Genomic DNA, 15,821 nt, shown 5'->3' with positions numbered 1-15,821 from the left:
TGACCTGGCGCGATTCAGCCTTGCCCTTCGTCATCAGTCGCAAACCCACTCGCCGATCTGGACGTAATGAACAAGTACTGACACATCTCAGATATCTATCTTGGTACTCTATTACGATAACAGATTGCAAGTCCCTCTCCACTATCAGAATGGGTAACGGATCTGGCCAGCGGCCGCTTTCCGAAGTGAGTCCTATGGCCCAGAGGCGCAACTCGCCAAGCTGGAACCAAGTTACCAAGGTATTTTGCGATGTGAATGTCGCGTGTTTCACCATTCTAACAATGAACATAGATGCCCAATGGCGAGTCGCCTTCCTACGATGTCTCTTCATTGAACAGCAAAGCTTCCCCACGTCTGTTCTGGAAAGGTCGCGAGACTCCATCGCCGTTTTCCAAGGGAACCGAGAACAAAAAGCCATACGACCCAGAGGGATCATATTTCCCAACCAGACGCCCATCGCTCGAGAATCTGAAGCGCGTCTCCAAGGTGAAGAACCATAGCATGTTCCTGGAAGGTGGCACAGAGTACGACCCAGCTGCGGTCGCTGTCCCTCAGAGGCCACTGGCACGCGACCGCTCACCGCAACGTGACAGCCAAATGAATGTCGCCAAGTCCCAGTTTGACGATGAAGATGACAGCTATATCCCACGACCCCAATCCCCAAGCAAGGATCAAGCCTCGCCAAGCAAATCATCTCTCTCCAAGGGCAGTCGATACGGCAAAGGATTTGATCCTCAGCATGATATCTGGTCCGAGTATGGCAGCGCAGGCCATCGACATGCCAAGAGTGTCACATTTGACCACGCTCCTCCTCAGGTTAACGAATATGAAATGACGACACCCGACCCATCTTCAGTTGCGTCTGAATCCCGAGAAAATAGTTATGAGTCGGAGGAAGAGGAGGGTGACATCAGCTTCGAGCACGAATCTTCAATTGAGCGTGATGATAGCTTCGACGCTTCTCTTGAGGACATCGAGAAGACCCCTGTTGTATTGCCCGAGGATTGGCGATTCATGAGCCCTGGCACAGATGACGAGGGTGATGTTTTCTCCGAGCATGTTGAGAGCCGCAACACCGAGGACCGACCAGTCTCCCGCGAGAGAGACTCATCCGCCCACAAGCGTGTCGAATCGTTGGACTCCAATGGCGAGCGACGCCCCCTCCCACCTCTGCCATCGGTCAACCGCTTGTCAGCTGCGCGACCCTCTTCGCCCGGCAAGTTAGGAGCTGCATTTGAACTTGGAAGTGCCGGTCAGCGAAACCTCCCAGCACCTCCAGCTGCTGCCTCGTATAATAAGTCTGATATCGGGGGTGTCGTGTCCCTGGAGGATCGGCTTCGCCTTATGATGTTGCATGAGAAAGAAGAAAACAACGAGACCCACGAAGACCACGCAGAGGATACTGAGGAACCCGAGAAGAAGCTGGTCGCTGCGCCGGAACCCGCATCAAAAACGAATGATGCCGAGGAAGAAGAAGATCCTAAGGAAAATTTCTTCTCACCTCCCCGAATTTCGCGCGACTCAATCCTACGAGACATGCGCAAGGGTGATAGCTACGACGAGGACGACGACGATAGCTTTGACGCGTCTTCTCAAATCGATTCCAGCCCTCGCCATTATGACCATTATGACCCTGATGTTCCCATTCCATCATTGGAAACCGATGATGATGACGCTTCGAGCGTGATCATCAAGCAGGAGGAGAATGACGAAGACATGTTCTCTATCACTGATTACTACCAGAACATGTCTGACAACAGCCTGTCTTCCCGCGACCAGCGAGCCAAGTACGACGAGGACAGCAACTACTCCCTCCGCTCCGCCGCAGAGGCTGCCGAACGTGCTCGCAATGACAATCACAGCCAGGGCTCAGGCCAAAGCACTCCAACTGCTGAAGAGAAGGGCACTGCCCAAAAAACTACGCAAATCAACGAGACGCAGGATGAGCAAGAAGAAGAAGAAGAAGAAGAAGAAGAAGAAGAAGAAGGAGAAGCCCCATCTAAGGACCAGCGTTTGGATATGACTTCAATTCGCCAGTCTCTCGGACGTCCCGTTACCCCTGAGATGCACGAAGACCAAGAATCAGAGCCCTCCACTCCAGACTCCGTCATCCGTCACCCGGTTGAAGACGATGAGGACTTCGAGAAAGAGCAGGAAGACGAACACCAGCCCGAAGAGGAACGTGAGGAGCTTCAGGAGGAAGTAGAAAGCTCCTCCGACGAGTCTGTTCCCGAACCGGTTGCCACCATCAGGGCTCCTGGTGCCGGCCTCAAGACCCGACCTTCTTTGACTCCTGCAGATATGCAGTCTATGGCTGCCACTCGCCGCAAGATCAGTGGCCAACATATTCCTCCAGTGCCTCCACTCACCAAGCAGGTTTCGCGCGAGACGGATCCCTCCGATCAGGAGAACAAGCACGCCGACTCGCCGCCTAAATTGACCCTTCCCACGGATTTCAACCAACGCCAAAGCAGTCTCATGAAACTGGACATCCCGTTCAGTATTCAGGAAGAGAGTCTTGGCTCCGGGTTGAACAAAGAGTTTGATCGTGTTATCGAGTCCCAAAAGGTAGCGTTCCACGCTCTTTCCCCAATTCCCCGTCTTGCCCCTTCCCAGGCAAAATACCTCCAGACTCCCGTTACCCGAGGATATCGTTCCATCCCTGCTGACTCTTGCTTCTCCGTGCAGCGAGGCTACCTTATGAGACAAAACACCAAAGTCATCATTGCCAGCAGCCGCAACGAAGAAGAACCAATGCCCTCTCCGGAACAGACTCCCCAGGACCCACGTGGCACGAGGTCTGCTGGTTCCTCTCCTCGCAAGCCTAGCCAGCAAACTTGGACCACAGTCCCTTGGAATGGATCACCCCGACGTTCCAGCATCAAACCCGCCACTGGCATTCCGAAGAAGAAGCCTGTTCCTGGCGCGGGCCCAGTGCCTCCCCTCCCAGGCCAGGCTAGCAATGTCCAAGAAGCCCCTGCCACCGTTGAAGAGAACGAGCCGGCCACCGCTGAGTCATTCGAAGATGGCGAAGAGCGTGGCCGTCTGTTTGTGAAGGTTGTCGGGCTCAAGTACTTGGATATGCCTCTTCCCCGTGGTAAGACCCTTTTGTTGACATCCATGATGCAGGCAACTTTGACTAACCATTTCATTAGGTGAACGTTCATACTTCGCACTCACCTTAGATAACGGGCTCCACTGCGTCACTACATCTTGGCTGGAAATGGGAAAGACGGCTCCCATCGGACAGGAGTTCGAGCTCATTGTCCAGAACGACCTGGAGTTCCAGTTGACTCTGCAGATGAAAATCGACGAAAACAAGTTCCAAACACCCGAGCCTGCGGCATCCCCATCGCGTCAAAAGGCGTCGGCTCTCAGTCGTGTGTTTGCTTCCCCTCGTCGTCGCAAAGAGCTTGACATGAAGCAGCAAATGCAGTCTCAGCAGCAGAAGGCCAAGGATGTCAATGCCCCTGTTTACGATCGCCTTCGTAACCTGGTTGCTCGTGATGGTAGCTTTGGTCGCGCTTATGTTGCCCTGAGCGACCACGAACAGGAAGCCTTCGGCCGTCCTCATGTCGTTGATGTTGCATGCTTTAACGAATGGGCCGTCGAAGATCAAATGAGCAGTGTCAAGAGTAAGAAGAGTGCTACTAGCGTTAACGCGCAGCGCCGCCCACCATACAAGATTGGTAAATTAGAGGTGCAACTCCTCTTTGTCCCCAAGCCCAAGGGTAGTAAGGATGAGGATATGCCAAAGAGTATGAATGCTTGCATTCGTGAAATGCGAGATGCAGAGAGCGTTGCAGCTCGGTCTTGGGAGGGATTCCTGTCCCAACAAGGTGGCGATTGCCCAGTAAGTCTTGTTCCTAATTTTACTATTGAGCTCCTACTAACCGTAACCAACAATAGTTCTGGCGCCGTCGCTTCTTCAAGCTTCAGGGTTCCAAGTTGACAGCGTACCATGAAACAACCCGCCAGCCTCGAGCTACAATCAACCTTGCCAAGGCCTCTAAACTCATTGACGACCGGTCCTCACTCCTCCAGAAAGAGACTAGCACCAAGAATGGCGGTCGTCGAAAGTCTGCTTTTGCCGAGGAAGAAGATGGCTATATGTTTGTCGAAGAAGGTTTCCGGATTCGTTTTGGGAACGGTGAAGTAATTGACTTCTACGCCGACAGCGCCGCAGACAAGGACGGTTGGCTTCGAGTCATGTCCGAGGCTGTCGGTAAGGGCTCCGCATCCGGAAATGGCGCGATCAAGCCTTGGGCCGACCTCGTGCTCAAGCGCGAGCGCAGCATGATGGCCAAGCAAGAGACTTCCCGACCTACCAGCGGGACTTCACGACCGAGCAGCGGCATTCCTGTGCCACCCGCGTCGCCTTCTCGGAACAGGAACAGCGCGATGATGGGGCCGCCTTCTTCTGCAGGATCTGGGGCGCCGGCGTCCCAGCCTCCTCGTTCTCGACACAAGCACACATACTCCCAACCTGAAATGGGAGGTGCCGAGGCACGCCGACAAAAAACCCGCTCCCTTATGTTCTAGTCCCTTGAGCCCGAGTTGATGATAACACAAGCCAGCCGTTCACTTCTTCTGCTCATGATGTTGGGTTGTCACAACTAACTATTCCTTTTTTATTTACGTGCTGGATGCTTTTGATCGGCCTTTCTTTTTTTTTATTTCATTTTCGTTTTGAGCTGCTCATTTCACGATTCGATTTTCCGTTCCTTTGCTTTCCCCCTGGTGTTGGTGTATGATGCAATCTTTTTTGGTTTCCTTTCTCTGTTAGATTATCCTTCTCAAGAATTGTTTCGAGCCTGTCAGCAATAGGCGTGTTTGCAGCGTGAGCAATATGGCAGCTGTACGATTCGAAGACCCCATCGCACAAATGATTCTTTCATGATACTCGTCGTTGCTTGTTCTTTGCTGTACCTTAATGATACATACGCTTTTCCTTTTCTTTCTTGAGTCCATAATTGCGTCTACAAATTTCATTTCTGGTGTTGAAACGTATTCAATTAGCCGATCCCTCTAGTACAGTCGAGCCGTTGAATGTGGCGTTACTCTAGACGTTTAACATTAGTACTGCTCGCAACCTCGAGTCTTTAGATTTGCCCCCAAATCTCATTGCAACGGATACTAAGAGAGAACTCCGATCTCATAAAGCTTTTAGTCGGCGAGGCGAATGAGTGCATTTGCCTGGCCAGCTCTCAAACCTCTTGGTGGGCGGATGCCTCACGAAATTTAATTGAAAGAGGGAAGTCGGTTGCCTCGATCGAGAACATAGCCTGAATACTGGGGCAAATATAGGAACAGCTACCGAAGTCTCTGTTCGGTAAATATCAGATACTGAAAATGAATGAGTCGGAAAAATAAGACACGTACGAGCATCCCGGTTTGTCATGAAGCAATCGAGATTCTTCCAATGTAGGTAGTTGGTCTGGTGTTTACCCAAATGCTGTGTCATGTAATCACCATCTTGCTCAGCAAGTGTGTTGCTAGAAACGAAATCTTCACAAAGAGCAGACTCGAACAACAGATGCATGTTAATTGAACAAGTTCCTTGGAGGTCATCAACTCAGCCCATGATACTTACCAGACTCCGATCCTACTGCCGATGACAAAAGCGATATTTCTTTATGGAACAGTCCAACATCTGCAAGTTGGTAGTCACGAAGCTCAAAGGGTTCTTCGAACAATCGACATGTTTTCACTTCCTGTACTCGCCTTTACTTACATGACCCAGGTATGTGAAAATAATTCATTGGGAAAATAAAATCTCTCAAGGTATATCTTGCAGTTCCTGGCTCATGACTCTCCTCTACCTGGGATACATGGCGGGCGAGTTTCCAATCCATAATAGACAAGTGACCAAGTATTTGGCCACTCAGAAGAGTCGTTTAGTGTCCATTTCCTAGTTCGGCCAAAGCTCGACTGCGGGAAACCAGCCTAGTAGTTAGGGTGACTTTGTACTCCGAGTACAGAGTATAGAAGATGCCTTGCTGGCTTTAGGCCAATGATATCTATGGATTATATGACCATTGAGCTGCAATAGTAGACTGCCGTTGATTTGCCTCAACTGCAATTTTTTAATAACCACGCACTCGCCCACCCGATATAGAGCCGGCGTCGCGTTAAAAGAGTATACCATGTTTACTTACCGTGACCCTGGACCTGTGCGCGGGCAATTTGTGTGCTAACTTAGCTGACTAGCCTGTCTAGGGGAGTTTCAGGCCCCCTGTGGGTGCTGAACAACTAAAATTGACTTATCCTGGCTCAAACTAGTACTAGTTGCGCATACGATTTCACCCGCCTGTGTTCTATTTAGCCCACTGTTCACCCGTATCTGCGCAACTTCCAACCCACAACCAACTTTCAATGGCTTCGCCGTCCTCCCGATCCGAGATAGCAACACAAAGCCCGTGGTTTCTTCGTCCCCCCCGCTTCCCCCTAAAATCATTTCATTTATTGTGCGCTTCGTGCCAAACAAAGATGTCAAGTTCTTGCGCTTGACATGCCAAAAACTCAGCGACATCACGCCATTCTCCTTGTCACGCGTGTTTCTATCGGCCAATTCGTTAAATATCCAAGTTTTCCGTGCTGTAGCGGACTATCCAAAGTTTCGACAACAGATTACGGAGATCATTTGGGATAACGCATGTTTTGTTTCCGCGCCATTGATCTAGGAAAGTGGGCCTCCAATAATCGAGTAGCATATTTTGTCTAAGTTAAGCTTCGATTTAAAGCAACTTTCTACAGGAATAAATTAAATAATCTTTGATCAGCCATATGAAGGACACAATTATTTTGCAGCTATCATAAAACATCTAGGCTTTCGGCGCCTTCATCTATCGTTGCTTACTAGCACTAGTGGTGTTTATGACTTAGCTAGATTCCGAAGCGGATATTTTTATCAGGCTCTTAACCTAGCCAAGGAACTCACCTATATCGATGTATCGATCACATCTGATAATAATTCTATATTCTCTATAGGAGATCCACTTATCCCTTGGAAAGAGGTTTTCCCTATTGAGGCATAGTCAAAGCTATGTCAGTTGGGGCTTTCTGGTTTCAGCGTGAATACGTCGGAGTTGATTGATATACTTAACTCAGTACCGGATTCCTTGTGTTCCATTGAACTGGGATTTCTGAACTTCCCCTATAATGAACTTCATTTGTCTGGGCTCCTAGCAAGGATGCGGAAAGAACTAAACTAGGCCGAGAGGACTCGACCAATAAAACCTACCGTCACAATCGCCATGCAAGGCGATCGCGCAATGTCGGGGAAGTTCGTTCAGGTTACGGAGGAAGTGGAAGAATTTCTCTATGGCTCTGGTGAGATTCTATTGAACGGAACAAGCACGCGCAGACCCAATTTCGGAATGGCGACGAACTATGACCTTTTTGAACCGGAGTATACTCAGCCTAACGTTACTGTTCAGGACCTCACGGAATTGGGAATTGTTCACGACTGAAATAGACCAAGCCAATCTCGAGCACAAGGTGTGCATTTTTGTCCTTAAATTAGAGTCAAGATTTTCTTGGGTGTATTCCCATGGGTGCATTGAACAATTCCTTTGTACGCATCGAGACATGCCCAATCGAACATTTCTAGATGATTTCACCATTCTGATCACGCTGAAGATATACCAACACAAACATACTCGTTGACTTGTAGAACCGACTGCAGGTGGAAACCATGCCCGTCTGAATTGGAGCCATCTGGACAAGTTGAAATGCAGTAGTGTGTGCCAATAGACAACTCGCTACAGTCACTTTTCACAGACGGATTTATTGCGTAATTCGATTTCCTGCAAAGGTAAAATATTTTGTGCAACCCTACTGTACTAAGTTAAGGGCTAGGAGTATAGACAAACTCATCTGATCATTTCAAAAGCACTGTTCTCATACGGGGTTCTATGTGGCGTCATCTCAACCGTCAAATGGTAACTTACCCCAGAGAAAGCGAGATTATAAATAGGATATGCATGACAGCTAGAATTCAATAATGCAACCGCATCACATGTATTTATTATTGTTGGAATGATATTTATTCGCAATGAAACAACCTATTTATCAGCATTTCTCCATGTCATACGAATATTGCGTGCTGTCCTGATAAATGGAACTCCCCCCGCAAACTGTACTATATAACGATCGAAATACCCTCACTCATTGCGATAATAACATCTCAAATATCTTCCAGATAAATCAGCATTTCAAATTACCGATATGGCTTCCGCAGCTGTCCAAATTCCCGGTTTTCACGGTGCCTCGCGTGCTGAAAAGCCTCAAGTTCATGTTGCCAAGGAACCTCAGCATGTCCAGACTACGCTCAACTTCCTGAAAGAAAATGAAGATGGGTCACCTCCAGCGCCAGCATATACCGACAGACCCGAGACTTATGATAGACCTGTCACTACCCTCCCAGCCACCATCCACGATATCAGTGGCCATGAACTGGACTATACACTGGATGGCCATGGGTTCCAGCTTTACTACCACGAGAGTCAAGAAGAAGACTTTCTAGATGAAGAAAGGATTAAGCGAGAGTATTACCCAGAGACTGAACAACTGTTAAAGGACGCGTACGTAACCGATTTCAATCCATTTTACACCAAGACCCAAGACTGACGGTTATAGGACGGGCGCCTCTCGGATCTTCATCTTCGACCACACCATCCGTCGAGCATCAAATGACAACAGCCGAGGCACAAAGCTCCGCGGTCCAGTTCAACGCGTCCACATCGACCAATCTTACTCCGCAGCCAAAAGCAGAGTCCCCTTCCATCTCCCAGAAGATGCACCGAAGCTCCTCAAGGGCCGATACCAGATTATCAATGTCTGGCGTCCAATCAAGACTATACTGAAAGACCCCCTGGCGGTCGCTGATGCGAACTCGGTTCCAGACAGTGATCTTGTGCCTGTGAAGTTGATATACCCTAACCGTGAGGGTGAGACGTACACCGTGAAGCCGGATCCTGAAATCAAGTGGTACTACCGCTATGCTCAGACTCCGGATTTGGTTACTTTGATCAAGTGCTTTGATTCGAAGACCGATGGCAGAGCTCGCCGTGTGCCCCACACTGCTTTTGTTAACCCCGAGACGGAGAATGAACCAGGTCGGGAGAGTATTGAGGTTCGGGCTTTGGTTTTTCATCCTGATGACCGTGATTGATTTGCACAGTGAGGTTTTTGGTTATGGTCTTGTATTTAAATTGATATCGTGCATGAGGCGCCATTTGTTGTAGTAACAGACTCTCTTGATCTAGTATCAAATTGATCAAGTGTATTTGAAGATTTCGAAACTTTATCTATTAGATATTATCAACGTGATGAAAGGCTTTTATGTAAGTATTATATATGGTCTAAGCTAAAAATACCAATATGCTCAATGCAAGATCCAATGCTTCAACACATTATTGATCGGCCACCGCCTGTTTCCAAGCACTGAGAACCTTATTCCAATACTGCTCAGGATGCAGTCTCATATGGCCAACGTGAGACGAACCCTCGAACATCTCCAATTCAACCGGCCAGCCCAAAGCCTTAACACCAGCAACATTCTCCTCAAGATCCTTCCATCCAATAATTTCATCTTCCATGGAATACAGATACAACCTGTGAGAATCGGTCGATGTGATACTCTTATCAGTCATGACACGGTTCGCCCAAACGCCCGAAGGCTCTGAGCCACGAAGACGTTCCCAGGCCCAATTCGCCCAGAGGAAGATATACCACAGACCCTGTGTGATAATAGCGGGCCAGGGGAAGAATTTCGCTGTGCCGACGGCCATGGCGTGCGACCAACGACCAACTTGAGATGCAAAATCCAGACTCCCGGGAGTGGAGTCACAAATCAAGAGCTTGTGAGGGAATGTCTTGTCGGTGCCGTGTCGTCGTTGATATCCGACGACAGCGGCCGCGGCGAAGATCGCGCCCGTGTTGGACATCGCGTGGATAAGAACGCGCTCTTCTTCACCGCCGCTTCCCGTTGGTGTTGGGAAGATAGTGTCGACGACTGGCATCATGGCTTGGATTCTTGCTTCTTCTTGCTGGTTCGAGGCTTGAAGAGTACCCGATAGAATCACGATAATGCGCGACGATGGGAAGAGCTCATGGAAGCCATCGGAATACTTGGTGACATGCTTTGGCATGCCATCGCCCCAGCCAGAGATGATAATTGTGGTTGGCTCGTCCGCAGGAACAGGCTTGCTCTTTTCGTTGCCATTGCGCAGGTACACCCGCTCAGATATCGGGGTGAAACCTGGGAAAGGGATTGGCCGTGGACCCATTATGCAGGTAGAATGTGGAGATGCTGGGGCTTGTGCAGGGGATCTCAATTTAGGTGCAGTTTGACAAGTAGTTGAATGTTTCCAATGGCTCTTTCCTACTTATAAAAAATCTCCATCGGTGACTGGCCCGTTGTGGGAATTAGTCCGGGGAACCACATACAACATTGGCTGGCAAGCCATATGGTTGGGAACTGATCGATAACATGCGCCAATCTTTTCAAAGCAAGTGGATCGTTGGGAAGAATAAAATGGACGTTGACGAATGAAATTGTCGAGTCTTGACTTATGAAAGTAATGAACCTCGGCATCTCCCCTGGCTTACTCATTTTATGCCTGAGGCACCAATGATTGAACATTCGCAAATAGAAAAGAGTATTTTTTTTCCGAATGAACATTGCTATACATATATTTCTCTCTGCAAACTCCCTACTATATGTAAACTATCTCTATCAAGTGATCCAAGCTGTTAGAACAACTAGTGTGCTTACAGCAGTCGATCTCCCTTTCAGGTCTATAAGCCGCATGTGAGTTTCCAGATATAAATCACAAGAATAGACGGAAAAACAAGCAAGACTTACTTGAAACCACTGCAGCCCTCTGTGAGCTCTTGTAAAGTCCATACAGACCGTTACCGCCCGACCACAAAGTAACCTCTTTATCGACCTTCGCCTGAATGAATGTTTGAAGGTTCTCATTCATCTCCTCGAAGAACCGTTCATATCAGGTCTTATGCAAAGAGGCAAAACTGATGGATCCACCAGGGCCTTTAATCTTTGAGTTTGTTTGAGCAGCGCTGTGTAGCGCTTTGAAGATCTGTTGCTGTACATCATACGCGTGTTTCAAAGCGGCTTGTGCCTATTGAGGCTTGTTAACAAGGGAATTCTTAAAATAGAATTGCATCATCGCAGCGATTTAATCGTTACTTACCTCAGGCGAGTTCATATACTGCGAGGTGTATCAGTCAGATATTCATTCAGTACAGTTGACAAGTTTTGCTTACCGGTACCAGGGATTGGTCGAGGTTATTTAAAAAGGCGAGTCTCGTTGACGGGGCTGCAGCATTCCAACGCTTATCACTGATGATGTTTGTATGAATGGCCCACATCTGTTAAAGGGGTTAGTGCAACGAACTAAGTCATTGAACCGCCATAGGTACCGATGTTTTCAACGAGTTGGTCTGAGCATCGCAAACCATCATATTGTCAAAGTCTGCGTCAGATCCTCTACTGCCGAGAGCATGATAAATTGCGCTGAGCGAGTTAGTTGTATTCTGTTATTTGGATGAGAGAGATGGGATATATACTCAATGGGAGTGTCTCCTACTAAACCTGCCGGTCGGGCAACACCCAGATTTGCCCACGTCCAATGAACATAGCCGTTGTCGCCAAAGACTATGCCATTCGTCAATGGCATACCAAGGTGGATATCTTATCAGAAAGGTATATACTAACCGTCTTCCCAGTTATGTCCACTTGTAACACCAGTCAGGGCTGTCCCATCTGGATATTTATTGTCAATCATTGATTGTGCAAACTGAGCCGGAGTCTGGAGCTCAGTGACATGCTCCGAAACATATTTGCCTGTATATAGAGAATGAGAAAAACTGGACTCTTGCACAATATTATCAAAAGAACTCATGGGATAGCTGACGAGCTTGGAAAAGAGCAGCATTCTTAAGGCAGATCTTAGCCGCAGCTTTGACGCCGCTGTTTGCCCAGAACTTTCTTCCTTTGCCTGCCAAATCTGCAACAGTGTAGTAAGTCGAGGCCAAAAATTTAGTCCGCTTGTTATTCGGAAGCTTGACAACTGATGTGCGTGCGCGGGGCAATAGACTTGAAGGCTCGGCATATGGATTGTGGCGGAATGTACCAGCATACTCCCATGAGAGTCGCACTTCACTGAGTAGAGACTCAACTTCAGGAAGCTCGGGCTCAAGGGCATAGAAGCAGTCATCCGGTAAACTTGCGGAAGTGTACGGTTGTTCAATCCATGCGATCGGTCCCAGCGACGATCGATTCGCAAACTGGCCAGTTCCTGGAGGACGCCGAGTCCACGCTTCATATCATCTGGCGAGGCATCATTCGGAACAACAAAGACACCCTCCTCATACCTGTGGTCTGTGAGAGGGTGCAAAGGAATCCGGACTGAGTTGAGTACATACCACCAAAGCTCCAGGATGTCTGCTGGATTACCATCCTCATCATAGTTGCCATCACCCGCTGAGACGCTGAGCACGTAGTCGCCATCTGTGCTCTCACAGAAGTTCAGATCGCTCCCATCATCGGCCTAAACAGGTTAGCTGGTGGTGATTCAATATGCCGTGGTGTACTTACAACATCCTCTAGTGGTGCATCACAACAGTAGAAAGCCGACCCAGTAGAGCAAAAGCTGGTTTGGGACGGATCTTGGGCAATAATCTGTACAAGGTCAGGCTTTACCATACCAATGACATGTAGAGAGCTACTGACCTGCTTGCCCGCTGGGCACCCAGTAGGGCAGGTGAACGGGTGAAGCCACGGATGTTCTTTTGATGTCCTGAAAGCCCAGTCAGCCATGATCTCCCGAAAGTGAAGAAATGCCTTTACCATCCACATCCAGTGAAGGGAGGGGGACTTGTGCAGCAGAACGACTTATATCCTGAATAGCAGTACGATTCGCCGCCTGCACCGACATTATCATATGTCTCCTCGTAACGATCGGATTCATCGCATCCATAGTGTTGGCCAATACCGCCATTCTTTCCACAAAATGGAGCTGCTCCTTCCCACTCTGTTAACTGGTTAGCAGAAATTCCAATATCTACCCTTAGAACTTTGACAACACTTACTGCACTGGCTGATACCAGCATCGGACTTTGTCGATTTACAGCACAACACCTTATGCCCAGTCCAGCATTCTGACCCAGTAGCACTGGTATCAGAGGAAACCTGAACCTCTCCATCATGGCACTTGCCATTGCAGAACGGCGCCGTTCCACGCCACTCGCATGTTGGCATCTCCTGGTCCTGAGGACAGCAGTAATTACGGGTCTCGCTCCCCAAACATCCAGTGTAGATTCCCGCGTTGCCGCGGTCCTTACCATCGCTGCGCTGGGCAGGGCTAGAATTTGCTGGACAGTCTTTTCCACACTCACCCCAGATGCAGGTAGACAAGACGTCCTCCTGTTTGGTACTCGCCCCGCCTCCAAAAAGGCTTAGGAGTGACAGACCGTTGTTCTTCATGTAGGCTTGTGCTGCTGTTCCGGCTGCGTCGTCGGTCGAGACTGCCCAGACCATTGTTCCACCGAGGCACTTCCCGTTTGCATAGTCTGTTTTTATCTTGAGCGTCTCTGCGTCACCAAAAGAAACCCATTGATTCGTGTCCCAGACAATTTGTTTGACTCCTGCGACGCTGTCAAGTGTGGGGGTTGCATCTGCAGCGATAAGATCCTGGATCTCAGAATACATCAGGGTCTATTTCTGTTAGTATGGTGGACACAGTTCACAGGGAAAAGGTCAACTCGTACTCCTGCACTGGCTGAGCATGCCCCGGGATTACCACCGCCCCTGAACGGACATCCTGGTGAGGTACAACTTGGATCAGTCAGGGTGAAGCTTCGTCCATAGAATCCAAGTCCCATAATTATTTTGTCGGGGTCAATCTAGGGAACAATTAGCTAGATCCAGTTGAACAGCACCGTCGCTAATTTACGCTATTCCTCCAAAATAAATCCATTGTCAAATTGATCTCCGTAAGATTGGTGTGGGCATTGACAACAGGTCCAATAAATTTATCCGTTGAATCCCATGTGCCGTGAAGATCGTAGGTCATGACATTGAACCAGTCCACAACACTTGCCATTGACACGATGTCAAAATTCTGCAGGTTAATGATCGATAAGTACAGTGATCAATGCTTGTCTGGAATACACCTACCAATAACTCGAAGGAAGAGTCAATGTCAGACCATAGTTGTGTCCACTTCCACCCAAGGCCGAGCGAAGGTTCTTCAAGAATGAAACATAGTTTTGATAATCCGCTGGCTTACCGGACCTCTCAGGTGCAACGGGGTATTCCCAGTCGATGTCAATCCCGTCAAAGCCATATGTTTGCATGAATGAAAGCAAAGAGCTAAAGAAAGCAGACTGGGCAGTAGTAGAGCCTGCCAAGTCAGAGAATGTTGTGGCAGTGGGCTGATCTGGGTCGTTCATAGACCAGCCTCCAATGGAAATCCAAGTTTGAAGGCCTGGATTTGCGGCCTTGAGTCCAGTAAAGCGGGGATACAGTTCAACATCGGCCTCGCTCATTGGGTCTATGAATGCAAACGCAAAGTTCAAGTGAATGTATGCGCCGACAGGGAGTTGTTCCGGGGTCACTTGTATTTAGTCAGTGGAGATCATCGCATGTCTGTAGTTAATCATTGAACTTACTTCCATGGCAAGCCCGAGTAATTGACCATCCCTCGTAATATCCTGACTGTTTCAGTACAAGTTTCGAAAGGTCGGCGGAAAACACATACCAATAGATCGCTTGTTGGAACTAATGCTGTTAGAACACTCCTTAGCGGGCTTTCTTATGCCACTCACCTGGTTCCTGAACATGATGGTTCCGTCACTTTCTTGTCACCACAGAAGGCTGCGGTCGTGCCACAAAATCCAAACTTGCTACAGCAAACGTTGAGGGGACACTTCTCGCTGGCGGACCACTGTAAGCCCCAACCAGGGTCACATTCACTATGAAGAGTCAGTCAGCAATATCCCATGATGAATGGTAAATGACAGGTCCCTGCCTTTTTGCATCACATTCCGAGATACAGCTATCACCGCAAAAGTTGGGACCCATTCCACACACCCCAGAGCTGCTACAGCATCCAAGCTTGCATGGCTTCGTAGGAGAGCTTAAGTCAAGTCAGTCACTATCTACTATCAAGATTAAGATTAGGACCATTGAAGTACCTACCAGGTATAGTCCTCTGGAGAGTCAGGGTCTTGCGAACTCAGCCCTAGGACCGAAGCGAACAACAGCGCAAAAGCAACTCCAATCTTCATTTTACAACTATACCCAGATGCAGAATATTTATTCACCTTTCATGGCCGGGAAGAGCGAAGGACCCTTTTCATTGTAGACTGACTCGACTCGGCCGCTCTACTCCGACCCAATTTACACATACTGCACCTCATGCACTAGCTACGGCACTATCACCGCCAGGCGACAACACCTAAACGGACATGCTCCGTGAAAGGAAGCATCTCGGCTATCCAGAAATGGAAATTGGTAATTTCTTCAGAGGCAACGGACGAGATAAACAAGAGTCTTCAGGGGGGAAATGTAACCCACCTTGATCGGTTCCATGTTAGTGCATGATTAGTGCTTACAATTTCCGTCGCGAATCATTTCCACCGCTGCAGTCTGCCGCATTAGCTTCCTCTTACTAGCTGATTTAGGACTCTTCGTCCCTGAGGCTTGTTGTGATGAAGCACTAGCGTATGCAGGAGCATCCTGCGAACAGCCCCGCTCGGTAAGTAGTGGCCTATCAAGGCAAGCGATAATA

The 15,821-nt window shown here is 48.6% G+C and overlaps 7 protein-coding genes across 7 annotated transcripts; 3 read left to right on the top strand and 4 right to left on the bottom strand.

Moving 5' to 3' along the window:
* Nucleotides 1-149: 149 nt before the first annotated feature.
* Nucleotides 150-4,542, top strand: bud4 (uncharacterized protein; the record flags this gene model as incomplete). Its single annotated transcript, XM_058468198.1, has 4 exons — nt 150-239; nt 292-3,097; nt 3,156-3,853; nt 3,910-4,542. The coding sequence occupies 4 exons, from the start codon at nt 150-152 to the stop codon at nt 4,540-4,542; spliced, it is 4,227 nt and encodes a 1,408-aa protein (XP_058316044.1).
* Nucleotides 4,543-6,226: 1,684 nt separating this feature from the next.
* On the bottom strand, nt 6,227-6,643 carry N7508_010137 (uncharacterized protein; the record flags this gene model as incomplete). Its single annotated transcript, XM_058468197.1, has 3 exons — nt 6,227-6,235; nt 6,338-6,607; nt 6,635-6,643. 3 exons carry the CDS (start codon nt 6,641-6,643, stop codon nt 6,227-6,229), a joined length of 288 nt encoding a protein of 95 aa, XP_058316043.1.
* Nucleotides 6,644-7,256: 613 nt separating this feature from the next.
* N7508_010136 (uncharacterized protein) lies at nt 7,257-7,472 on the top strand (the record flags this gene model as incomplete). Its single annotated transcript, XM_058468196.1, has 1 exon — nt 7,257-7,472. The coding sequence occupies one exon, from the start codon at nt 7,257-7,259 to the stop codon at nt 7,470-7,472; it is 216 nt and encodes a 71-aa protein (XP_058316042.1).
* Nucleotides 7,473-8,229: 757 nt separating this feature from the next.
* Nucleotides 8,230-9,175, top strand: N7508_010135 (uncharacterized protein; the record flags this gene model as incomplete). The annotated part of the gene is made up of 2 exons (XM_058468195.1): nt 8,230-8,585; nt 8,641-9,175. The coding sequence occupies 2 exons, from the start codon at nt 8,230-8,232 to the stop codon at nt 9,173-9,175; spliced, it is 891 nt and encodes a 296-aa protein (XP_058316041.1).
* A 241-nt stretch (nt 9,176-9,416) lies between these two features.
* Nucleotides 9,417-10,292, bottom strand: N7508_010134 (uncharacterized protein; the record flags this gene model as incomplete). Its single annotated transcript, XM_058468194.1, has 1 exon — nt 9,417-10,292. One exon carries the CDS (start codon nt 10,290-10,292, stop codon nt 9,417-9,419), a length of 876 nt encoding a protein of 291 aa, XP_058316040.1.
* Nucleotides 10,293-11,012: 720 nt separating this feature from the next.
* On the bottom strand, nt 11,013-12,847 carry N7508_010133 (uncharacterized protein; the record flags this gene model as incomplete). The annotated part of the gene is made up of 10 exons (XM_058468193.1): nt 11,013-11,147; nt 11,220-11,237; nt 11,293-11,397; nt 11,616-11,683; nt 11,744-11,872; nt 11,943-12,098; nt 12,170-12,402; nt 12,454-12,578; nt 12,626-12,709; nt 12,761-12,847. The coding sequence occupies 10 exons, from the start codon at nt 12,845-12,847 to the stop codon at nt 11,013-11,015; spliced, it is 1,140 nt and encodes a 379-aa protein (XP_058316039.1).
* Nucleotides 12,848-12,873: 26 nt separating this feature from the next.
* N7508_010132 (uncharacterized protein) lies at nt 12,874-15,318 on the bottom strand (the record flags this gene model as incomplete). The annotated part of the gene is made up of 9 exons (XM_058468192.1): nt 12,874-13,061; nt 13,120-13,744; nt 13,798-13,932; nt 13,983-14,150; nt 14,207-14,277; nt 14,319-14,645; nt 14,790-14,809; nt 14,857-15,003; nt 15,230-15,318. The coding sequence occupies 9 exons, from the start codon at nt 15,316-15,318 to the stop codon at nt 12,874-12,876; spliced, it is 1,770 nt and encodes a 589-aa protein (XP_058316038.1).
* Nucleotides 15,319-15,821: the final 503 nt, after the last annotated feature.

This window comes from Penicillium antarcticum (genome assembly GCF_028974205.1).
Source record: "Penicillium antarcticum strain IBT 31339 chromosome Unknown utg000009l_segment0_segment0, whole genome shotgun sequence".
Lineage (NCBI taxonomy): Eukaryota > Fungi > Ascomycota > Eurotiomycetes > Eurotiales > Aspergillaceae > Penicillium > Penicillium antarcticum.
Note: the sequence above shows the minus strand (reverse complement) of the source record. Positions and strands in the feature narration are given on the sequence as shown.